Source organism: Vipera ursinii, assembly GCF_947247035.1.
Source record: "Vipera ursinii genome assembly, chromosome: 3".
Lineage (NCBI taxonomy): Eukaryota > Metazoa > Chordata > Lepidosauria > Squamata > Viperidae > Vipera > Vipera ursinii.
The window spans coordinates 12,967,690-12,993,697 of record NC_139516.1 but is presented as its reverse complement, the minus strand read 5'-3'; the positions used below and the strand labels follow the sequence as shown (position 1 = coordinate 12,993,697).

General features: G+C 40.4%; 2 protein-coding genes across 2 annotated transcripts in view; both read left to right on the top strand.

Annotated features, from left to right (window-relative positions):
- Positions 1–7,486, top strand: part of EDN3 (endothelin 3) — a gene marked incomplete at both ends in the record, with an annotated part of 46,119 nt that extends 38,633 nt beyond the window's left edge. Inside the window, 2 exons of the mRNA XM_083357969.1 lie at positions 1,732–1,902; positions 7,411–7,486. Coding sequence (XP_083214095.1) covers positions 1,732–1,902; positions 7,411–7,486 — 247 coding nt within the window. The remainder of the gene's footprint in view (positions 1–1,731; positions 1,903–7,410) is intronic.
- The window catches only part of TUBB1 (tubulin beta 1 class VI), a 917,325-nt gene that overhangs the window by 249,659 nt on the left and 641,658 nt on the right, over positions 1–26,008 (top strand). The window lies entirely within an intron of this gene.

Sequence of the window (26,008 nt, the reverse complement as noted above, 5' to 3'; positions counted from 1 at the left end):
CAAGAGAATGGGAGTGATAAGCAGGAGATAAGCAAGCTTCTGAAAACAGGAGCATCTTCAGAGGAGTTCTCAAAAGAGGCTTGGATGGTTCATAATGTGAAATAGTCTGCTTGGCCTCCTATTAAGAACTACATAAAATGTCCAACTGTGCAGACATATGCAAGTGATAAACAAGATAGCTGTTGTACTGGGCAGACTGTAAATGATCTCCATCTCTGACTACAAATGATGTGAATTTGGTACTTCTCTTAAACTGGTGCACTCTCATCTTACAAGATTGAGGGAGCTAAGAGCTGAACTGTGATGAGGAAGCAAGCCTCAGTTCTCAGACCCAAGAGGACTGTGATGAGCTGTGCATTCTCACTGAGTGAGCTGCCAAGTATCCAATAAGTCTGAAACACGGAGAAAAAATGCCTAGGATTTGAAGGCTTTGATTTCTTTGTAGCATGGTGGACAAACTTTCCATATAATTATGGCTTCATTCTTAATATCTGAGAATTTTCTGCCAAATAAGCCAGTTGTGCATAACAGATTAACAAGCTACATTAGTGATCAGGTTAACATCATGGCAATATCCATAAATTATTGTGTTCTACTAATAATAATATTAAGTTTATATCATGCTTTTCCTCTGAGAACTGAGGATGGTTTGCATAGGAGCCTCTTGTTGTTATAGAATCCACATCTATTACGTTTACTCTGGGCTGAGAGTTTCTGATTGGCCCAGATCCAGTGAGATCCATGGATCTGAACTTGGTGCCCTTGGATTCTTTCCAGCTTCCTAAACAAATTTACATACCAGTTTCGTTTCTTGTGTTTAACTGGTAAATGCTTACGCTTATTACAATGTTATGTAAAGATTGTTCCTATGTTATCAAATCCTTTACCCCTTATAATGTATATAATCTTGAGAAAATTATACCGTTGGCAAAACATTTCTAGAGATAAGTTAAATTAACACGAAAATATTGTTGTATGGGGGACTTGTGTTATTTTTTTCTACACATTTTGGATAGTTGATGTAAAATGTTACATTAAATTTTTAATTCTGTATGAGCTGACAGAGATTGCTTCAGGATTTTACGTTCCCTTTCACCCCATGCCTCAAAATAACATTGATTCCTAGACACCTCTGCTTTTTGGAAAACAAAGAAAAAAAAAAGAGGTTTATCATCTTTTTCAAAATTAAACTCCACTGCATTTTCAGTTGGTTGGTTTCGATCACATAAATTAGAAGTGACTTGTCGCAGCTGAGTGATTGTAATGGGAGAAGGCATTTTCCAGACTTCATATGTGATCTTTTTTTTCCCCTGTCCCTGGACACCCCACTTGAAAACTGATAAGTCCGCACATGTGTTTGAGGTCTGGAATGTCTATTGCCTAAGATGACACGTTGGCAATTAGTAAATAATTTATATCTCTGTTTTTCAGCATACTTAACCTAGAAATTCTACCATGAAACCATGCTGAACTTGAGATCAGGTAGAAGTCTTAAGGCCTCCTTTGAAAGGTTCCGTTCCCTTCTCTTTAAATGTCAGATATACACGAGCATTATTAAGCTTCTCACTCATTTTCTTACTGGATTTTAATTTGGTTTGGAGAAGAATTTTTTCCCCAGTTTTTTCCTGCTGCTATTCCCGCCAGAGCTTCCCTGCGTCATTTACTTACTTATAGGAGAAATTATAAGAATAATTTTGAAATGTGATGATATTTCTGCATCTCTTGTTACAGGAAAACTGTTCCATATGGGTTGGCTAATTACAGAGGAAATTTCCGGGTCAAAAGGTCCACAGAGCTGCTCCACAAGAGCTTGCATTCATCAGAAAGATCTCCATCACGCTGCTCTTGCACAGATCTACGTGACAAATTGTGCATGCAGTTTTGCACATGGAGTGTCCAATGGTAAGATACCTTGATATTTTGAAGAAATAACACATGGCTTAGGAGAATGAAAAGAGGTTTCCAACTCTCGCCCCTTAATATTAGAAACCTGATTTATTCAAGGAAAGTAATTAAGAGACAAATGGATGTTTTCAAATACTGTATTAGAGACTGAGGCTTTTTATTTCATCATTTTTTTATATTGAAAAAGATATCACAATGACAAATACTAGATAATTTAAAAGCAGTTATTAAAATTCATTTTTATTTATTAAACAGATTGATAACGATAACAACAACAACAACAACAACAACAACAACAACAATAATAATAATAATAATAATAATAATAATAATAATAATAATAATAATAATAATAAAAAGTTGGAAGGGACTTTGGAGGTCAGCTAGTTCAACTCCCTGCTCAGGCAGGAAACCCTATACCATTTCAGACAAATGGCTGTCCAGTCTCTTCTTAAAAACTTCCAGTGTTGGAGCATTCACAACTTCTGGAGCCAGGTTGTTCCACTGATTAATTGTTCTAACTGTCAGGAAATTTCTCCTTAGTTCTAGGTTGCTTCTCTCCTTGATTAGTTTCCATCCATTGCTTCTTGTCCGGCCTTCAAGTGCTTTGGAGAATAGGTTGACTCCTTTTTTTGTGTGTGTGGCATATCATGTCACCCCAGTCCCCTAATCATCTTTGTTGCTCTTCTCTGTACTCTTTCTAGAGTCTCAACATCTAATTATGTAGCCACCCAACTCACACTGACTTCACTGTAGCAAAAGTGTCACACAAATATATGTAAATGCATCTGTTAAACACTGGAAAACATGGAAAGGTATACCCTTTCCCTTTAAAACACAAGTCTTATTCCTACAGAGCTAGTTATATCAGAAATGTCTTTCTGATGAAGAAATTGTGAGTTGTGGTGGTGTGGGGCACGAAGGGAGGCTCAGCCAATCTCAATGTATATATGGTTGTACTTTGACAATAAAGGTTCATTCGTATTATTCAGAATTATTCAATTGCAGTGTTTGTCTGAATACAGTACCTTCCCATCTATTTGGGATGGGAAAGCACTAGTTGTGCTGGGGGAACATAGGTGATCATGAAAATTCCCATACATGCTACAGCTGCATGGCATAGCATCATGGAAGTAGCTCCCACATGGATGAATTCCCACATAAGAAGGGCTTAGGTGGATTTTAAATAGCTGCGACAGATCTGTCTGTTGATGGTATTGGGGATGTGTCAGATTGGTTTGGAAGTTGATGTTGGAAGACTCAGTTTAAATAATCACATTGATTTAGTTTGAAAATGCAAAACAATAGAAACATGTATGTTCCTGTGTAAAAATCCACTGACTTTTCAAATTGATTGGAAAGATAGATCAATTATCTGAAAGGCTGATTGAAGCAAATCAAAGTTTTGGCTTGAAATTTCACCCATCCCTAATGCTTATTGCCTTTGGAGTGATTTGGAACCTTTTTTTGTTGTTGAGAAGATGCTGAGTAAACAGCAGAGTTGAAGATATAGTATGAGCTTTTCAGAGCATTTGGCTGGCACTGTTGAAAGTGGAGAGAGGAAGTAGCTGATCTTGATCTGATCCTGTGTAGAAACTTTGATGTTCTTAAAGGTTTTGTCATTAGTGAAAGTTTTTGCATTTTTTGATAGTTCTGATCAACTGAACCCATGTAGATTCTTCTTTATCCTCCAATTTGGATCTTTCATTTTTTTTTGAAAACTTATTTTTAAGAGCAACATACAGATTCTTAAAATTATTTAGGTTTGTAGACAAAATTGTTGGAACCTTGAGATTTTTCTTTCCGTTACAAGTTGCCCTGAGCAGAGTATATTAAAAAGGCTGAATATCCATATTTCAGCTAAGACCAGGCAAGCCTAGCAGATAATCATAGCTGAATTTATTGAGTATAGAAAAATTAAAAGAATATAATGATATTTCTGTATGATGTAGTACAGTGAAAAGAACAATGAGATTATCCTGTTGGCTACTTTGGTGAAATAAGGTTGAGTGATAAGCATCATTCAATATAAAATACTTTTGGTTCATGTTTCTGGCTCAGATCATTTCCCTTTATTCAGCAGCAAATGATCAGGCAGGAAAAGAAAAAAGAGAAGGAGAGAGCAGGAAAATGAGAAAATGGGCTGGTGGTAAGAGAGAGCTGGAAGACAAGAAGAGAGAAAATGTCCTCTATTCTTAGATTAGATAATACTTGCTTAATCCAGCACCCTTGAAAAAAAGAACACATAAGACAGCAACTCTATCTCTATCTCTATAGCTATACCTATAGCTGTTGTTGTTAGCTGTGAAGTTGTGTCTGACCCATCGCGACCCCATGGACAATGTTCCTCCAGGCCTTCATGTCATCTACCATCTTCTGGAGTCCATTTAAGGTCATGCCTACTGCTTCAGTAACTCCATCCAGCCACCTCATTCTCTGTTGTCCCATTCTTCTCTTGCCCTCAATCTTTCCCAGCATTAGGCTCTTCTCCAGTGATTCCTTCCTTCTCATTAGGTGGCCAAAGTATTTGAGTTTCAATTTCAGGATCTGGCCATCTAAAGAGCAGTCAGGGTTGATTTCCTCTAGGACTGACCAGTTTGATCGCCTTACAGTCCAAGGGACTCGCAGGACTCTTCTCCAGCACCATAGTTCAAAGGCCTCAATTCTTTGGCGCTCAACCTTTCTTATGGTCCAACTTTCACTGCCATACATTGCAACTGGGAAGACCATAGCCTTGACTATACGCACTTTTGTTCACAGGGTGATGTCTCTGCTTTTTAGTGTGTTGTCTAGATTTGCCATGGCTTTCCTTCCTAGGAGCAAGCGTCTTTTAATTTCTTGGCTACAGTCCTCATCTGTAGTGATCTTGGAGACAAGGAAAATAAAATCTGTCACTACCTCCATTTCTTCCCCATCTATTTGCCAGGAATTGAGAGGCCCTGATGCCATGATCTTGGTTTTCTTAATGTTAAGTTGCAACCCAAGTTTTGCACTCTCCTTCTTCACCCGCAACAAGAGGCTCTTTAGTTCTTTTTTATTTTCTGCCATTAGAGTGGTATCATCTGCATATCTTAGGTTGTTGATATTTCTCTCGGCAATCTTAATTCCAACTTTTGAGTCATCTAGCCCTGCCTTTCTCATGATGTGCTCTGCATATAAGTTAAATAGGCAGGGTGACAGTATACAGCCTTGCCGGACTCCTTTCCCAATTTTGAACCAATCAGTGGTTCCATGTCCAGTTCTCACTGTTGCTTCTTGGCCCGCATATAGGTTTCTCAAGAGTCAAATAAGATGGTCCAGTATGCCCATCTCTTTAAGAACTTGCCACAGTTTGTTATGATCCACACAATCAAATGCTTTAGCATAGTCAATGAAGCAGAAGTAGATGTTTTTCTGGAACTCCCTAGCTTTCTCCATGATCCAGCGTATGTTGGCAATTTGATCTCTAGTTCCTCTGCCTCTTCAAAATCCTGCCTGTACTTCTGGTAGTTCTCAATCCACATACTGCTGGAGTCTAGCTTGTAGGATTTTAAGCATAACTTTACTAGCATGAGAAATGAGTGCAATGGTGCAATAGTTTGAACATTCTTTGGCACTGCCTTTCTTTGGAATTGGAATGTAAACAGATCTTTTCTAGTCCTGTGGCCACTGTTGAGTTTTCCAAATTTGCTGGCAAATTGAGTGTAGCATTTTTATTGCATCGTCTTTTAAGATTTTGAATAGCTCAGCTGGAATACTGTCACCTCCACTAGCTTTGTTGTTGCTCAGCTTTTCTGAGGCCCACTTCACTTCACATTCTAGGATGTCTGGCTCGAGGTCAGTGACCACCTCATTGTGATTATCAGGGACGTTAAGCTCGTTCTTGTATAGTTCTTCTGTGTAATTTTGCCACCTCTTCTTAATCTCTTCTGCCTCTGTTAGGTCCCTGCCATTTTGGTCCTTTATCATGCCCATTTTTGCATGAAACGTTCCCTTCATCTCTCCAATTTTCTTGAAAAGATCTCTAGTCCTCCCTATTCTATTGTTTTCTTCTATTTCTTTGCACTGTTCATTTAAGAAGGCATTCTTATCTCTTCTAGCTATTCTCTGGAATTCTGCATTCAATTGGGCGTATCTTTCTTTTTCTCCCTTGCCTTTCACTTCCCTCCTTTCCTCAGCTATTTGCAAAGCTTCCTCAGACAGCCATTTTGCTTTCTTGCATTTCTTTTTCTTTGGGATGGTTTTAGTTACTACCTCTTGTACAATGTTGAGAACCTCCATCCATAGTTCTTCAGGCACTCTGTCTATCAGATCTAATTCCTTAAATCTATTTGTCACCTCTACTGTATATTCAACAGGGATATGATTTAATTCATACCTGAGTGGCCTAGTGCTTTTCCCTACTTTCTTCAGTTTAAGCCTAAACTTTGCAATGAGAAGCTCATGGTCTGAGCCACAGTCAGCTCCTGGTCCTATGTTTACTGACTGTATAGAGCTTCTCCATCTTTGGCTGCAGAGCACATAGTCAATCTGATTTCTGTGTTGATTGTCTGGTGATGTCCATGTGTCTCTTGGGTTGTTGGAAAAGAGTGTTTGCTATGACCATCGTATTCTCTTGACAAAATTCAATCAGCCTGTGCCTTGCCTCATTTTGTACTCCAAGGCCAAACTTGTCTGTTATTCCGGGTATCTTTTGGCTTCCTTCTTTAGCATTCCAAACATTTTTTGATGTTAGTTCTATAAGGTGCTGTAGGGCTTCATAGAACCAGTCAATTTCATCCTCTTCAGCACTGGTGGTTGGGGCATAGACTTGGACTGCTGTGATATTGAATGGTTTGCCTTGGATTCGAACTGAGATCATTCTGTCATTTTGGGATTGTATCCCAGTATTGCTTTTCCTACTCTTTTATTGACTATGAAGGCTACTCCATTTCTTCTGAGGGATTCTTGCCCGCAGTAGTATACCTGATGGTCATCTGAATTAAATTCACCCATTCCTGTCCATTTTAGTTTGCTGATTCTTAAAATTTTGATGTTCAGTCTTGTCATGTCTTGTTTGACCACATCCAGCTTTCCTTGATTCATGGATCCTACATTCTAGGTTCCTTTGTAGAAAAAACCTTTATAGCATTGGACTTTCCTTTCACCACCAGATACATCCACAGCTGAGCGTCCTTTCGGCTTTGGCCCAGTCGCTTCATTCTTTCTGGCGCTACTAGTACTAGCCTTCTGCTCTTCCCCAGTAGCATATTGGACGCCTTCCGACCTGAGGGGCGTCATATCGTTTTGCCTTTTGGTACTGTCCATAGGGTTTTCATGGCAAAGATACTGGAGTGGGTTGCCATTTCCTTCTCCAGTGGATCACGTTTTGTCAGAACTCTCGGCTATGACCTGTCCGTCTTGGGTGGCCCTGCACGGCATAGCTCATAGCTTCATTGAATTACGCAAGCCCCTTCGCCACGACAAGGCAGTAACCCATGAAGGGGATATATATAGCTATATCTAAACAAATCTTCTCATCACCAGCAATCATCTGAAGCAAATGAATCACCCAGCAGGAACAGTTCTCCTTCAAGAAGAAAAACGTGCTCTTACCCAGTAACTTGGAAGAATTCCTCTGGCTTGAACTGGAGAGGTATGATTTATGTTAATTATGAGCATGTGTGGTAATGTGAGGAATCAGGAGATGAAATTATGAATCATTTAATGATGCATCTTTTTGTTGCTTTAAGAGTTACATTCAGAAAGATGCTTTGCTCCCTTTGTGAAGTACCATTCTGAGATTTGTTCATCTCTGCAATAGTATTTGTTCAGCCCTATATCCAACCAACATTGTATATTAAAAGAGCAGTGTCTCCATTTTGAGGAATAAAATAACTGCTATCTTGTGCATAGGCATCTGGGAGTAAGCCCTATTGTTGGATTTTTTTTCTGAGCACTAGGACGTTTTGAGATAACATGTTTCCCCAAAAATAAGACTTACCCTGAAAATAAGCCCTAGCTTGAGTTTCAGGGGTAGGCCTAATATAAGCCCTGCCTCTCAAATAAGCCCTTCTTAAAAGCCTGAGCAGCCTGCCCATTCTATCTGGTTGGTACACATGAGGTGAGGTGGGGGGAGCTGCCCCACATGCTGTGTACCTACTTACCTTGCCACAGGGCCCCCACAGCCAGGCCTCCCATGCCCTGACATCTGTTGTTCCTTGTGGCGGCTACACCAACGGCCCTTTTCAAGGAGCCTGACCACTGTCCCACTTCATCTGTGGTCATTTGCGTGTGTCGCCCTGGCTTCTGTTTCGCCAGCAAAGGCCTTCAGGAAAGGCCTCTGCAGCCCAGAATGGAGCTCCAGGATGATGCGTGTGTCACCCTCCGGCCTCCGTTTTGCCGGCAGAGGCCCTCAGGAAAAGCAGAATATTTATAAGGAAAGAGAACCTAGGAGGGAACAAGAGGACAAAAAGATTACCCTCTGTGGAAGGTTCCACAATCCCATTCTCTTGTTATGTTCTGCTTTACTTTGGAAGTAAAGATTAGGCCCCTCCTGGTTGAGAATCAATATGTGAATGTCTTAAAGAAGTTGGTAGAATATCTTCTGTTGGACTTGAATCTGTATCCCTGTACCAATTTTTTAAAAATTGCATCTCATATCTTTGATTCTTGTAGGAATATCCACAATATCCACAATATTCTGAAGTGTTACGCTTAATAATAATCTCAAGCCAATTTCCTACACTACTACACAACATTTTTTCAGTTGTAGAGCACGACCAAAGGAAAAATGGAGATGGACTCATATCAGAAATTTCTTCTGCTACTGCCCTGTAAGACTTCTGAGATTCCAAAGGGAGAAGTTCACATTAGTCTCTAAGGCAGGGCTATATAACTGTGTTCATTTTGAGAGTGTACTCAGTTATTATCTAATGGGTAGGATCTACACTTCAGGAAGTGGGTGCCAAGACAAAAAGTGGCTGGAGCCAGGACTAAAAACATAATTAAAATTAAGAGGAAACAAAATGAATTAAATCCAGTTAAGCTCATGCTACCCTATGCATTTCATCATTTACTAAATTATTTACATTCAGTATTTTAAATTATTCTGCAGTAATAAAAATCATAGTTTAGTAGCAGCATTTTGAAGCGTTCCAGAGGCAGCCTTTAGACCTCTGGGGGATTTTAAGGGTTTAGTTTCTGCACCTCTTCTCTAAGAGGCAGAAATTCTCTTCACACCGGACATGATGCTTTTGTAAGGTAGGGGTGGTTGAGAAAAAAAAGCAATGAAAATTTGAAATGTATTTTCTCAAGTGCTACTCTTATGTTTTAGAATTGTGGGTTAACCCAATTACCCCTTTTCCCAGTCTCAAATAATGTCATGAACATACAAACACATACAAACACAGACACACATTCCAGACTCTCTGTCTTACCCAAGCATCTGGACAATGGCAGTCCCAAACTGGATCCTCATCTCACAAACAGTGAATTACATATTGCATCATTACCCCCAAGATATATTCAAATCACCTTCTTGGGGGTAATTACTGCCAGGTTAAGAACTTAGAGGAGCGCTTCTGAACTTTGGCAACTCAAAGTTGGCTGACTTCAACTTCAGAAGCCATTCAGAAGATTTCAGAAGAAGAATTCTGGGAGTTGAAGTCTGTACCTCTTCAAGTTGTCAAGGTTAAGAAACAGTGACCTAGAGTCTGTGTCTCAGGAAATGTTTATTATTTTTCAAGCCATCTTTGGCCTTGATAATTGTCATACTTTTGTAATGCGGAATATCCTCAACAAATATATGTCCAAATGAGGCTTTTTCCTTAACTGCTGATAGACTAATGTGCTTTCTTCCCAAGGTAAGACGTTGAGAATACTACCTAAGATGTGGAAGAAAAAAACCTCCTCACACAGAATTAACATTGTGCCCAGATATTCAGATGGATTTTCCAACAGTCCATGTTTCCTTTTCCTGAATGGTGGTTTTTTTTCCAAAGTGAGGACTTCAGGTGCTTGAAGACCATTGTACTGACCATCATCTCTAACATGGTCACAGTTCCATGGGGAAAGATGATGATGAAGAATGATGGTGATGATTTGCCATGTTAAGATTCAGAGGACAGCTCTTGCATCCATATCAGAAATGCTGATGTATAATGAGGAAAAATACCACTTTCACTTGCTTGTTGTATATGTGTGTACAAGCGCCTTATTTCCTGCAGGCTGATGCCATGAAAGAAATTGATACAGTTTAGAAGAATACCTATGTATGATGTCATCTCTTGTATGCTAAAAAAAACCCCTTTTCCTAATATTAAACCTGTCCTTTTGTAATTTCAGTGGCATTTTTAAAACATGACAATATCTATGCAGATGAAATAAAAATGGCTATTAATATTATAATATATAGCAAGCTAACAGAATTGCATATTTCTTAGATTATTGGATTCAAGAACTGATCCCTGCAATAAAATTGAATTTAAAAAAAAATCTACAGGATAAATTTTGAGATAAGGATTCATAGACTACAGTTATCTGTTCAAGCCCAGCAGCACTCCAAAACCCTTCGTTCAGTCTAAACTCTGAAAGATTAAAAATGCATTTTGCTAATGACAATCAGGGATGCAATCCTTAATTTTAATTTCTAGAAGGGTTGAGTAAACAATTTTTTGGACTCCTGACATTACTCCTTGAAGTTATGACATTTCAACATAGCTGAAGAAAGGGTGCAGAATAGACCCTGTGACTGGAATTGATTACATGTTGATTTAAAGAAGATGGCAGGAGGATATGGATTTGGCATTTGTTATTCAAGGAGTGCACTGGTAATAGTTGGAACCCTTTCAAAAGTGGGGTTTCCCACTTATATAGTGCTATAGTTTATTAGAAGACAACTATTACAACTCTGAGCTGAATTCATTAACTCTTGGATTTACTGCAGAACAAATAAGCCAAGAAAACCAAATTACCGGTAACTCCCAAACTGGCTGCGTAATATTTACAAAGTGATACTGGACTTTTTGTTTTGTTTTGCAAAGAGAAGAAGAGGTCTTGTATTAAAATATATATATATATATATATTAGTATATTACATAAATAAATTATTCTAATTACAAAAGTAAGATTTTTCCCCTCATGTCATATTTCAACTAGTTTTCTATTTTTTGATGTACTTTTATGGTTTCCCGTTGACGTTATATACTATTTATTGTACTGAAGAAAATATCTTCTTGAATATTGTGTGTTTCTTTAAATAAGGTGATCCAGAACACATATTACAACTGCTGTTAAGTGTAGAACATAGTACCAGCCAATGACTTAAGTCCCCTGCCTTCTGTGCTCACTTGTGTGGTGCTTTGTATATGGGTGATTATAATGAAATAAAAGTCATATACATATACAGTCATATATGTAAATGCAAAGCCCTTATAGATATAATCCTTCCTCCTCTCCATCTATTCCCTCTCCCTCCCCCTTTCAATCAGCTGATCAATCAGTGTGACAGAAATACCTGTGAAAATCCTGGAGAAGATAATCAAGCAGTGTGTTTGTGAGCACCTAAAAACAAAGCAATTACTAGAAGCCAGCATGGGTTTATCAAAAACAGATCATGCCAAGCAACTTTACTGCCTTCTTTCACAAAGTGACTAAATTAGTAGATAATGAAAATGCTGGTGACATAGTTTACTTAGACTTCAGTAAGGCATTTGACAAAGTACACCACAGTCTACTTCTTGGTAAGATAGAACAGTGTAGGATAGACAGTTCCACCACTGGATGAATTTGTAACTGGCTGACAAACCACAATGAAAATGTACTCCTCAATGGAACTACATCTACATGGATAGAAGTATGCAGTGGGGTATTCCAAGATTGTGTCTTAGGCCCAGTACTCTTCAACATCTGTACAAATGATTTAGATGAGTGGATAGAAGGGGAACACATCAGATTTGAAAATGACACCAAGCTGAGGGGAAATAGCTAACACTGTAGGAGATAGACTCAAGATTCAGAAGGAACTTGGCCTATCCCAAAAAAAAGCAATTCACTGATGAGAAAAGAAGGATCTACATATGGGCAAGAAAAACCAAACGTACAGATTTAAAATAAAATCCCAATACTCTACAGTAGCAACTATGAGAGGGATTTCAGTGTCCTAAAGGACCACCACTTAAATATGATCCAGCAGTGTGCTGTTGCTACCAAAAAAGTTAGTGCAGTCCTATGTTGCATCAATGGAACAATAGTTTCAAGAGCTCTTGAAGTGATAGTATTGCTTTATAATGCATGGGTGAGACCACACGTGGCATACTTTGTCCAGTTCTGGTCACCATGATACAAAAAAAAATACATTGACATCCTAGAAAGAGTACAGAGAACAGCAAAAAAGAAGATAAGGGATCTGGAAGCTAAAGTCTAGGATGGCTGATTGAGGGAACTAGGTAGGTATGTTCTCTAATGAAGAGAAGGACTAGGGGTGATATGATAGCAGTGTTCCAATACTTGAGAGGATGTCACAGAGGGTGTGTGTGTGTGTTTCAACCTATTCTTCAAAGTACCTGAGGGCAGGACAAGAAATAAGGGGCAGAAGATAATTAAAGAGGAGCCAATCTAGAAAACAGAACAATTAATCAGTGGAATGACTTACCTCTGGAAGTTGTGGGTGCTCCATCACTGGAGGTTTTCAAGAAGAAACTGGACAGCCATTTTTCTGAAATGGTATAGGGTCTCCTGCCTGAGCGGGGGTGTGTGTGTGTTAGACTAGACCAGGGGTCAGCAACCTGAAACAGTGAAAGAGCCACTCAGAACCGGTTCCCTCAGAAAAGGAAAAACTGGGAGCCGCAAAAAATGTGTGCGCCTGTGCGTACATGCGCACATGCGCAGAACAGGGTTTGACTGAAGAGTGGAGCCAAGGCGAGATATGCACCTACCCTGCATATTTGAATTGATTGGTTGAACTTTTTTAGTCCCACTTTTTTTTCTTGGACTGCACATGGCAGAGGACTGGAAGCCGCAGGAGACGGCTGAAAGAGCCGCATGCGGCTCCGGAGCCGCGGGTTGCAGACCTGTGGACTAGACCAATCCCCTGCTCAAGACCTCCAAGGACTCTTCCAACCTTTTATTCTGTGTTCTATGTTCGAAAAACCATCAAGGTGTGACTGAACGAAAAGCATCTCAGTTCCATTCTTCTGCACAGTGTGAAAGACCAGGGCTCGAAAGCTGGTGAAATACTGTTTTCAGTCAGAAAACAGGATTTGTCATGGGAAAATGAACAACACGAAGTGTAAAATCAGAAGAGTATTGATTTATGGCGTATGGCAGCTCAGTTGGGAGGAAAAATGATCCAGCTGCTGACAACAGCAGCATGGAATCACCGAGGTATGGTGCAAATTAAAGAAGTACTGCCTGTGAGGGTGACTTGTTTCACTGATAAAAGAAAAAAGCAATGTGTCTCTTGGGTGAATGTCATACATATTTAAAGTTTAAATGCTATCCTCCACACATTCTTGAAAAAAGGCAAATATGTTTTTTTAATGTCCACTGCTGTAATCTAATGCTTCATGGCAGGCATCTTTTTATTTCATATGCCTCCCTATTGGATCAGAAGTGGACAGATGCTACCCTGTCCCAGCCTTCCTGTCTTATCTCACTTTTAATATTGTTAAAATGTTAAAACTAAATGAAAAGGAATTTTGATTAAAATGTTGAATTCAGTTCCTGCTTTTGTCTGAATCAGACATGCATGTTTGAAGGATGCAATACATTTTTGCTATATAACACTGCTCTAGAAATAGCATTTGCTCTGCCTTAGTATAAATCACAGTTCTCAGAAAGACTTTTAAAAATGCATTGGCCTGAGTTCTATTATTGTCAACAAACTATTTATTAAATAAAGGAAACCAAAATGACTCTCCCCAGCAATATTTTATACTGTTTCTTGTCTGGGTAGCCATAAAACAAGGACATTTTTTTTAAGTGGAAAGAATTCTTAATGCAGCTGTGAGTCTGTTTATTTTAAGTTTTAATAATAAAAAAATCCCTTTCAATATGTTAATTTTAAGGGTTATTTGTCCAGATAATAGAGCTGGTGGCCTTCATGCAATAAGTAAGTTTAGAACTTTTGGTTTCCATCAGTTAGATAAGATGCATCCTTTTATGCTTCTCTTGGATGATTTATCTCAAATGCCATGAATGCAGAATATACAAAACTAGCTCTTTTAATATAACCAAAGGACAGCAAGTATTTTCAGATAGAAAGAAGTCATTTTTGTGTGTGTTGTAGCATGGTTTCCCTTTAAATAACGCCAGATGCTCAAGTAGAGTTGCATATGTAGGTTTCTTGATGTTCTCAGAGTTTCTCTTCCTGCAGATATTTCATTATCACACCAAGTGACATAATCAGTACAGTAGGGAGTAGAGCAGGGGTCTTCAAACTTGGCCCTTTTATGACTTGTGGATTTCAACTCCCAGAATTCCTCAGCCAGACATGCTGGCTGAGGAATTCTGGTAGTTGAAGTGCACAAGTCATAAAAGGGCCAAGTTTGAAGACCCCTGGAGTAGAGTTTGCTGGCTATTTGTATATAGCTGCTTGTCCTACCATCCTTGATTGGATCATTGTTTCTCCTTTCGTTGTTTTTGGGGGAACTGTTAATTGTTTCATTCTAACCCCCTTCCCTATCTTCTCATTGTTTTTTTTTATTTTATTTTAATTCCATTTATATCCCGCCCTTCTCCGAAGACTCAGGGCGGCTTTACAAACTTAGCAGTAGCCTTCATTCTATGTATATGCCTGCTTATTAGGGCTTTCACACACCCCAAGCGGCATTATTACAAAGTCAGCTTATTGCCCCCAACAATCTGGGTCCTCATTTTACCTACCTCGGAAGGATGGAAGGCTGAGTCGACCTTGAGCCTGGTGGGATGCGAACCTGCACTAATTGCAGGCAGCTGGTGTTACTTAAGGAGGCATTAGCCCACTGCTCCACCAAGGCTCTTGTGTGAGCCAAACTGGGTGTTTGCAGCCCGCTCCATCCTTCCAGTATACATGTGCAGATAAACAGATGCAACACGAAGAGCAGAAACACATATTAGACACAACATATTAGTTTGTAACAGAGTCACTTTTCAGAGTGAGATGGGTGGTACATAAATTAAATAAAGTAAATAAATAAATTAGAATGAATTCTGAAAGCCACAGAATAGCATTTCCTTGAATTCTTACCCTAGGACAGGTGTCAAACTCGCAACGTCACGTGATGTGTTGCGACATATCATGACTTTTTTTGCCATTGCCGGCAACAGGGTGGGTGATGCATCTGGCCTGCGGGCCGGCAGTTTGACAACCCTGGCCTAGGAAATGACAAAGGGGGCTTTACTACATGCCTGTCAGCAAACATAAATATTAATAAAGTGGGACCAAATCAACTGTTGGAAAAAAGACTGCCCCTTTTCCTGAGAAAAAGTTTAAAAAGAGTTGAAGCTAACTGAGATAGTATAGAAAACAAAATGTTCCAAAGAATTCTGGGAGAAACATTTGGGTTACAGTTCACAATGTTACCTACACTTCCATTCTAAGCCTCCCTTCCTCTTCGCTCCAGATTGTGTGAGCAACAGCAGAAATAATGTTTAAAGGACTAAACGAATTCGGAATTTCCCTGTTATTTAAATCAGTAGCGCTCACAAGTGAACATTCAAACAGGGACACAGTGGCTCTTGATTTTGGATGCAGGGAAGCAGAAAATATTCATTTGAAAATGGATTATATTGTCTTGAACAAGCTAATTAATTTCTATGTTTTTTTAAGAAAGGTTTTCAGGTTGGAGATCCAAGCACATCCCCAAACTGCAAATCTCTTACATAAGGGATAGTTTAAGATGGGATTGACTTGAGTATGTTTAAAATATTTGTAATTGTTTGAAATGACTTTGCGCCAAATGTAACTCTGAAAATGTGCTGCCTAATAAACTAAGAGAAGAAAGCTGATGTACACATCATTCACAACAAAAGGAATTATTCCCCACTCACAAGGATTTAAGGCTTTTGAATGCATTGGTTGGAAGCTGCTAGCTAGGGCAACTGTAGGAGCACTTAAGCACAAGGAACAAGATAGATTTCTGCTGTCAGATTTTGAAAGAAAATAAGTGACATACTTCTAATCTCTGTATGGAAAGGTTTATAATATAGCAAAAGTTTCCAGGATTAAATGGTTTACAATATATCAGGCAAGTTAAACAAAGAACATCTAAATTCTCTGCTTATATTATCTTGGTATTTGGCTGAGCTGTATTTTGAAGAAAGCCTTTCTAATTCTTTTTACTTGCTTGATGTATGTACTGTGCATATAGGTGGGTTTGCCAGGAGGCGGGTTCATATCTAAAGCTTTTTGAGTCATAGCCTTGATTCAGAACTGGGAATTTCACTTTGAAATGTTTAAAATAGCAGCTGAAGCTTCAGACTCTTGCATGGTTTAGGTCAGGGCTTTTCAACCTTTTCACCCATTGTACCACTTTTAGGATATGGCAACATCCGAGTACCACCAGTCGCCTAGCAAGTTTCAAAAACTTGATGACAAAAAAGAAAAAAGGAAAAAAAAGTGATGAAGTACAGGTAGTCCTCGACTTACAACAGTTCGCTTAGTGATTGTTTGAAGTTACAATGGCACTGAAAAAAGTGCCCCCCAAGACACAGCCGAGCAAGACACCTGCCTGCCTGCCTGCCCAGCGGCACTCTTCCTCCTGTCTGAGGTTTTCATTGTTGTGAGCATTTCTGTTGAGGATTGGCAGCGGGGATGGGGTGTGTGGGTTGGTTTTTATCCCCCCCCCGTCTGCTGGGTAGTTGCAGCAGGTTTTGGTCAGTTCACATGACACTGGGACACTGTGACCATCATAAATATGAATCATTGGCCAAGCATCTGAATGTAAATCACAAGACCCTGGAGATGCTGCAACATTCCAGCTGATCGGTGCTTATTCTGGGCTCAGCAGAAGCACGAGGATCAGCGCCGAGCTCCAGCTGGAGCCTGGCACTGATCCTGGAGCCTCCGCTGAGCCCTGACAGCCCTGCAGCTCCAGCCATCTCTTGCTCAGGCTTGTGCGGTGCTGCCACTGGTTCAGCTCATTCCCCTCCCCCTCTACCACTTTTCTAGGATGATCACGTATCACCTGCCAGGTGCCATTGTACCACAGGTGGTACCCATACCACTGGTTGAAACGCCCTGGTTTAGGTCACCAAGGAAAGAAATACTGTAAAAAAATTGAAAAGGAAACACTTAGAATAGGCCTCAGCAGTAGGCACTGGTATTAAGCTCCTATTATTTTTCCAAAATGGCCTATCTTGATTGTAGTAGTACTGATTTTCGAAGGTTCTGAGCAGAGCTGGCTTTACTGTTAAGCACAGTGTAACTATTTCCTCTCTGATGACTGACCCTTTGCTGCTAATTTTTTTTAAAGTCTCAAATAGTTGCCAAACAGAAATTAGGAAAATAACATAGGAATACTTGCCAAAAACACAATTGTTGTACTCTTCCCTAAATTTGATTATTACCTCTGGTTGAAATTCCTTTCTCATCACTTTTTACCTTTTACTTTGCCTTCAAGTAAACGTTTAGTTCAGATAGAGAAGGAAAGAGCAGTTCCAAAGTGGCTTCTCTGTTTCAGAGATATTTCAGAACTTTGCCAAACTTGAGTTCCGATAGGAAATTGATCCAGTAGATCAAAGGATATTAAGAGTCTGTTCATCTTAGAAAACATACAAAAAAATTATGCTGAAACAAACCAGGCTTATCTAGTCTGGGAACAATGCTGCCCTAAAACCAGCTTGAAAATTTCTTTGCAATTCCTCTACTTCGCAAAACAGGCTTTCATTCTGAGAAGTTTTAGTATTTTTTATTATTATTATTTTGAAGAGGGAAGGGGAGATCGGATTTTTCAATCTACCTTATCACTGAGATTTTAGGGCTTCTGTTTGTGCTTTTAATTCTGTTCAATTTCACCTATGATGTTTCTTCTTTGTATTTAAATGAAGTACAGGTTGTCTGTCAGATGTCCTTGCCACACTCCTGGCTCCGAAAAGAAACAAGCCGTTGAGTCCACAGGTGGTTGGTTTAATCAAGGAACGTTCTGGCATGCGTTTAGCCACAGAAACAGCGAACAAAGTTACAGGTGAAACTTGAAAAATTAGAATATCGTGCAAAAGTTCATTTATTTCAGTAATGCAACTTAAAAGGGGAAACTAATGTATGAGATAGACTCATTACATGCAAAGCAAGATAGTTCAAGCCATGATTTGTCATAATTGTGATGATTATGGCTTACAGCTCATGAAAACCCCAAATCCACAATCTCAGAAAATTAGAATATTGTGAAAAGGTGCAATATTCTAGGCTCAAAGTGTCCCACTCTAATCAGCTAATTAAGCCATAACACCTGCAAAGGGTTCCTGAGCCTTTAAATGGTCTCTCAGTCTGGTTCAGTAGGAATCACAATTATGGGGAAGACTGCTGACTTGACAGTTGTGTAGAAAACCATCATTGACACCCTCCATAAGGAGGGAAAGCCTCAAAAGGTAATTGCAAAAGAAGTTGGATGTTCCCAAAGTGCTGTATCAAAGCACATTAATAGAAAGTTATGTGGAAGGGAAAAGTGTGGAAGAAAAAGGTGCACAAGCAGCAGGGATGACTGCAGCCTGGAGAGGATTGTCAGGAAAAGGCCATTCAAAAGTGTTGGGGACTTTCACAAGGAGTGGACTGAGGCTGGAGTCAGTGCATCAAGAGCCACCACACACAGACGGATCCTGGACATGGGTTTCAAATGTTGTATTCCTCTTGTCAAGCTGCTCCTGAACAACACACAAAGTCAGAAGTGTCTTACCTTGGCTAAAGAAAAACAGACCTGGTCTGTTGCTCAGTGGTCCAAAGTCTTCTTTTCTGATGAGAGCAACTTTTGCATCTCATTTGGAAACCAAGGACCCAGAGTCTGGAGGAAGAATGGAGAGGCACACACTGCAAGATGCTTGAAGTCCAGTGTGAAGTTTCCACAGTCTGTGTTGATTTGGGGAGCCATGTCATCTGCTGGTGTTGGTCCACTGTGCTTCATTAAGTCCAGGTCAACGCAGCCATCTACCAGGAGATTTTGGAGCACTTCATGCTTCCTTCCGCAGATGAGCTTTATGGGGATGCTGACTTCATTTTCCAGCAGGACTTGGCACCTGCCCACACTGCCAAAAGCACCAAAACCTGGTTCAATGACCGTGGGATTACTGTGCTTGATTGGCCAGCAAACTCGCCTGACCTGAACCCCATAGAGAATCTGTGGGGCCTTGCCAAGAGAAAGATGAGAGACATGAGACCGAACAATGCAGAAGAGCTGAAGGCCGCTATTGAAGCATCCTGGTCTTCCATAACACCTCAGCAGTGCCACAGGCTGATAGCAGCGCCATCACAACCAGCGCGGACGAAGTATGGATGCATCGGACTCAACACACAAGCAGCCCGCATACAGCATTTTAATTATTTTGCCATCGACCTGCGATGTTCAACAGGGTGATTCAAGTCCACGTGGACCAAACATCAAATTTTCAAAAGTTACTTTTAAAACGTGGAGAATCCGTCGAAAAAGGGTGCCGGAAATCCATTCCGGTATGTTCTATGACAAAAAAAAAGAACTGGGGTTACCTCTTTATTTGGGTGGGTAGATAATGGCATGGGTCTGGAGTACCTTGGGAATCACCTGCTGCCGGCATCAACTTCCCTCCGCCCGGTACGCTCCCACAGAGAGGGCCTCCTAAGGGTGCCACCGTTCGGAGAATGCTGCTTGGTGGTTCCCAGGGGGAGAGCGTTCTCTGTGGGCGCGCCTGACCTATGGAACCATTTACCGGTTGAGCTCCGGATGGCTCCCGACCTTCGCTCCTTCCGACGCGATCTAAAAACATATCTATTTAAGCAATCCGGTCTGGTCTGACGGGTTTAATTTTAATTGTGGTTTTAACTTATCTTCTACATTTGGGCAGTAGGGCTTAATTTATTCTCAATTTTCTGTATTTGTGCATTTTGACATTTATGTCACTGTTCACCACCCTGAGTCCTTAGGGAGAAGGGCGGTATACAAATCAAATAAATAAATAAAATAAATAAATAAGTTTTTCTTATTCGTTATTAAGAGAAAACTGGTGAGCTGGTACCTCTGCAATTTCTTCTTTGGGCTTAGTTTGCCTTTTTATTCTGGCCATATTTCTACCTTTTCAAAAACAGTTTTATGCTGGATCATTTTATTTTCTAGTGATTGGTCTGAACTCTAAGTGAAGTCCAGAGGCAGTCTTAGAAATAAGCTGGAAGCTGGCGCCATGCTCTTTGCAGAATGCCACCTTCTGGTTTAATTTATTCTTTTAATGAACAGAATGTAGGAAAAAAAATTAAGCCAGTGAGATATGAAGTGTCAAAAATCAAGAGATGCACTTATTACACCAGATAGCCTCTCCCTGGTTTAGCGCAAGACAGAAATGCAGGCAGTAAAAAGAACAAAACAAATATTCATTCTATCTTTTTTTAATATCCTAAACAATGCTTTGTATTCTGCAGAAGAAGTCATATAAGCTAAAAAAAGAAGAAGGAAAAACGAAGTGATGCAACTGCTTTTAAGGAGTCAATTGAAAACAAGATTATATTAATGAGAAGTATTTGTTTTTTTCCACTTCTAAAGCATTGCATCCCAATCATTTCCGAAGAGGCCCCAGCCCAAAAAGTGATAAAGGGGGGAAAGAATTCCCTCTGCTGTTCCTAACAAATGCTCACTATGCTATATGACATCAGGTCAATCAAGTCAGAAGCCGTATTGATGTTATTTATGTTATCTTTTTCTAGCACTTGGAAGATTATTCCATTGCCGTAATTTTTCTCATTTATATGTTCAATTTGTATGGCCATCCATCTCAACAATTAACTCGGGGGAGTAAACAAAATTAAAATGAAGTAAAAACTAAAGGCAAAAATAAAGTACACAGCAGCCACAAAAACAGAGCCTTATGGAAGGCCAGCAGCATGGAGCCATCCTAGAGGAAAACATTCCCTAGGGCAGGAGCTATGGCAGAAAAGGCATATCTTCTGGGCTCCACCAACCCGCGCTCTGATGGGATCCTAAGCAGGCCCAACCTGCCTGACCTGATTGGACAGCTAGAAACGACTGGGGAGAGGCGGTCCCTTTTGATGTGAGCTGTTATGTCGTGGGCTCTTGGGTGCAGGAATGACGACATGAGGCTGAGTACAGGATAACTCATACTTTATTCTTGCTAGAACTGTACTGAAACTTGGGCTGCAACCAGCCACAATATATAGTCTAGCCCAGGGGTCAGCAACCTGAAACAGTGAAAGAGCCACTCGGAACCGGTTCCCTCACAAAAGGAAAAACTGGGAGCCACAAAAAATGTGTGCACATGCACGTACATGCACGCATGCGCAGAACAGAGTTTGACTGAAGAGTGGAGCCAAGGCGAGATATGCACCTACCCTGCTTATTTGAATTGATCGGTTGAACTTTTTTAGTCCCACTTTTTTTTTTTGTTTTTTGGACTGCACATGGCAGAGGACTGGGAGCCGCAGGAGACGGCTAAAAGAGCCGCATGCGGCTCCGGAGCCGCGGGTTGCAGACCTGTGGTCTAGCCCCTAGGCGGCAGCCAATAGGTTTGAACCCACTCTTGCTGTTATGTACTGGGTTAAATGAGAACAGTTGCAACAGCTGCGCAGCCGATACCACCAGGTGGCGCTGTACCGAAACTGCTGTGACAGGGATCAGCTTTTGGCGGGAAATCTGAGGTTTGAAATGATTGGTTGAATGCGTACCTGGCCAGGTATATAAGGGGCACAGGTAACCCTGATTTCTGAGTACAGTTTTTACCACCAACAAAGAGCTGCATGCTGTACTCCTCTGCCTGGCGTCTTCCCTGCGTTCCAGAACCCACTACACAATACTTGCCGCCTGGGTCTAGCCAATTGCAGGACTGGAGACAGCTAGTCTGGGTTGCTGGAGAGCCATTAGCTGCTCCAGTAATGCACGTGGTGTATCACCACAAGCCCAGTACATAACATGAGCCACATAACATCATTTGCTACCTGGTGGATGCTCATGGCTGGATATGAAAATGTGTAGAAAGAAATTTGAGTTTTAGCTTTCCTCTTCTTTCTATTTTCCTGCCATTATTGGCAACTAAACAGGATTACAGAGGAGCTTGGCTTTTCTCATCCCCAAGTGAACTCTTAATTTAGAATCAGAAAATAGTAAATTCAATGTAGATGTCCACATGGAATAAAAAAATGTGGGAGATTTGGATTTTAATGTTTATTTCAAGGGGAGTCTGTGGGAACCTTAGGCTGACCTATATACATTTTTGCAGGAGTATCCATGCCTTTTCAATTTGCATTTTTTTTGTTTCAGTTTGCCCAGCACTCTAAGAAAATGTGCTAACTTCAGAGGACTGAAGTTAAAATTTAACACCTTCTGGTGTCAATTTATCATGTCAGGGGTTAACTGAAGGTCAAGCTGGTTAGCGGTTGAAAGGTGAATCAAGCTAGCCCATCAAACCAAATTTTCCAATTGCTCAAGCCTTTCCCCCCATATATTCTGATTTCCATCTAACTCAGAGCACAGATGACTAAAGCTGAGGTGCAAATTCCAAGCCCTAAACAAGCTTATATCTTATGTTTTCAGAGACTGCGTCAGATATCTCTAAGATGGAAATCGTACTACTTCAGCTTGTTGGCTTTCTTGAAATAGAAACCATGGTCCCTAATGCTCTTCCTGTAATCTGAGCTACGGTTCAGAGCCTGAAAAATGAAGCAAACGAGGAATGTGGTCTTGAAATCAGTTAAGACAGAAAGCTTGGATTTAAGGCTATGCTTGCTAAGAACATTGACTTTTCAAAGACAAGTTTACAGTCAATTGTCTTTCTCTGGTCTGTAACTGCAAGATGAAATTGTAATGCAAATAATAAGCAGCATTGATGTTAATGATTCTGGCAGCAGCTTTTCCCATGATGGGTTAGTTTATGAATTTATTGATTTAATTTGATAAGCTTGCAGGATTCTTTCACTTGGGTTTAAAAGTCCAAAGAATGGAGCCAGCAACCAGGAACACCATGCAGGTAGTCCTTGACGTACGACCACAACTGAGTCCAGAATTTATGTTGCTAAGTGAGACATTTGTTAAGTGAGTTTTGCCCCATTTTACGACTTCCCTTGCTACATTTGTTAAGTGAAATCACTGCAGTTGTTAAATTACTAACACGGTTGTTAAGTGAATCTGGCTTCCCCATTGACTTTGCTTGTCAGAAGGTCACAAGAGATGATCACATGACCCCAGGACACTGGAAATGTCATAAATATGAAACAGTTGCCACGTGTCCGAATGTAAATCATGTGATCATGGGGATGCTGCAATGGTCGTAAGTGTGGAAAATGGTCATAAGTCACTTATTTCAGTGCCATTGTACCTTCAATGTAACTAAGCCAACTGTTGTAAGCCGAGGACTACCTGTACTAGCAACAATAATAATGCTGAGCTGGAAAAAGATGCACACTGCATCCGTGCTTAGTCACTTGGTACAAACTGCCACGACCAGAAAATTTTGGAACATGAATTGTGATGGTGAGATAAGTCCTGGCCTTTTGTACAACACAGGAAACAAATGTGAAAGCCACGTGTTTTGCACTGAGTTATCAGAAATGGATTTTGTTTTGTAATTTGCCTAATTTCCTTGCTCTCATGTTTTTACATCTCTATCTTTTAATGGCAAGATTACTGACATGGTTTGCCACTGCCTTTCTTCAGGAATTTGTTTCCACCTTCTCAATCTAGCCTTCAGCTCTGCAATTTTCAAATGATCTCCATCCAAGTGGGATAAGCTTCATCCTAAGCCTATTGGGCTTTGTGTCTGAAATCAGCCAAAATCACATTCTATTGCTTGCTTTGGCCTAGAGGCCGAGCAGTTAAATACAATTGATGCAAAAGATGTCTTTCAGATTTCTGAAGTCTGATTATAATAAATTGGGCAACTAACAACACAAATGGAATCTGCTTGTTCTACACCAGGGGTCTTCAAACCTGGCCCTTTTATGATTTGTGGACTTCAACTCCCAGAATTCCTCAGCCACCGTGCTGAGGAATGGTTGTAAGTTGTACTGGTCTTAAGTGGGTCACCATGTAACCCCATATAATTGTATGACCTTTTTTTGCAGTGGTTGTTAACAAACCCATTTTAGCCAATGGGTGTTTTCTGTTGTTGTCACAAACTGGAAGTTAATGGCAGTTTCTGACAAGGAACCTTGTAAAACAGGGGCGGGGAACTATGTCCCTGTTATGGACTTCAACTCTCAGAATTCCTGAGCCAGCCATGCTGGTCCAAGAATTCTGGGACTTGAAGTCCACAAGTCATAAAGGGGCCATATTTCCCCGCCTCTTTTGTAAACCATGGCCATGTGACTGCAAGATGCTGCTAACAGCTATAAATATAGAGCAGTTCTAGAGCGCCCAAAATACAATTATGTGGCTACAGGGGGACAATTATCAGAACTTTGAATCCAAGTTGTAAGGAGCCCTGGGAAGGTCCATCATAATTCTGAGCAGTCGGAAGTGACTAGTCATACATTAAAGGCTACCTATATTTATAGTAAAGGTTGATATTGAAAACCAACTTTGCCACTTATTGCCCGGAGATTTAGAATTTTCAGTCAATATATTTTAAAGGCAGCAAGTTGAGGAAGGTCATTCAAGAAAAGAATGGACATGTTCAACTTGGAGCCATGGAAAAATTAAAGGAGAAAGCACCTGGAGGTGACATTGTGCAGGAAGGAGGTAGACTGTAAACTACTGGAGTGACAGCTGCACTTAGGATCAAAAGTGTGGCAACTGAGATATTAGAGATCCCTTTAACGGTCTTGAAATAAACTTGATTGTGCCTTACCAAATAACTTTGCTGTGGTCTGCTTACCCCTCATAGAGAAGATGTAGACAGGCAGCATTTGCCTCTGAGATTTATTTAGTCGTTGGATGTGTGTCTGCTGAGGGGTTTCATGCATTGTTCATTTAACTCTTTCTGACAAAATGCAAAAACACAGAGATAAACACCATTCATTTAAATGATGCATCTGTCCAACTCTCCAGGCCTGTTTGCCAGTAATGTCCAGGCCAATTAAAAATAAATCTCTATTCTATTCTTTACATCTAAAGAGGAATGAAGAGTACCATATGGATTCCAGGACCCTTTGACCACAGAGTATGGTGAACAGCTGTGCAAAATTCCCCATTGAAGGAGTTCCCTTCCCCCACCCCTTTCTTCTCAGATGCCACCCAGAAGACCAACTCATCTGATGAGTTACCTAAATGCACATCTCTGACACAGGTCATCAGAAAGCTTTTCTCAGGGGAAATTTATGATTGAGGACCCGGCTCAATGTGATTTTGCCCTCCTGTCTCAGAGGTTAACAGCCCAAGAGCCCTCGAGTGTTTGCCTAAGCTGACACATTTGCTGACATAAGCCAACTTTGATGGCAGCTCGTGGTCTTAGGGTGAATCTTGTTCCCGGAGAGGTAGCTGATACACACTGGGATTCTTTTCCCTTCTTCAAAAGAATTCATCTTTGAAGTAAATGTTAATTTCTCTATCATTAATCTCATCTCATCTCATCTCATCTCCTCATCTCGTCTCGTCTCATCTCATCTCATCTCATCTCATCTCATCTCATCTCATCTCATCTCATCTCATCATATCTCATCTCATCTCATCTCATCTCATCTCATCTCATCTCATCTCATCTCATCTCTATTACAGAGCTGTGGTGGCATAATGGTTAGAATACAGCACTACAGGCTAACTCACAGCTCACTCCAGAAGTTAGATTCTGAGCGGCTCAAGGTTGAGCAAGAGGCTGACTCTGTAAACCACTTAGAGAGGGCCGTAAAGCACTTTGAAGCAGTATATAAATCTAAGTGCTATTGCTATTACTTTCTCTCTCTCTCCATGTGGTATAGTGATTAGAATGCAGTATTGCAGGCTAATTGTGCTCACTGCCAGGAGTTCAATCCTGACTGTGCTCAAGGTTGACTCAGCCTTCTATGCTTCTGAGGTCAGTAAAAAGAGGACCCAGATTGCGGAGG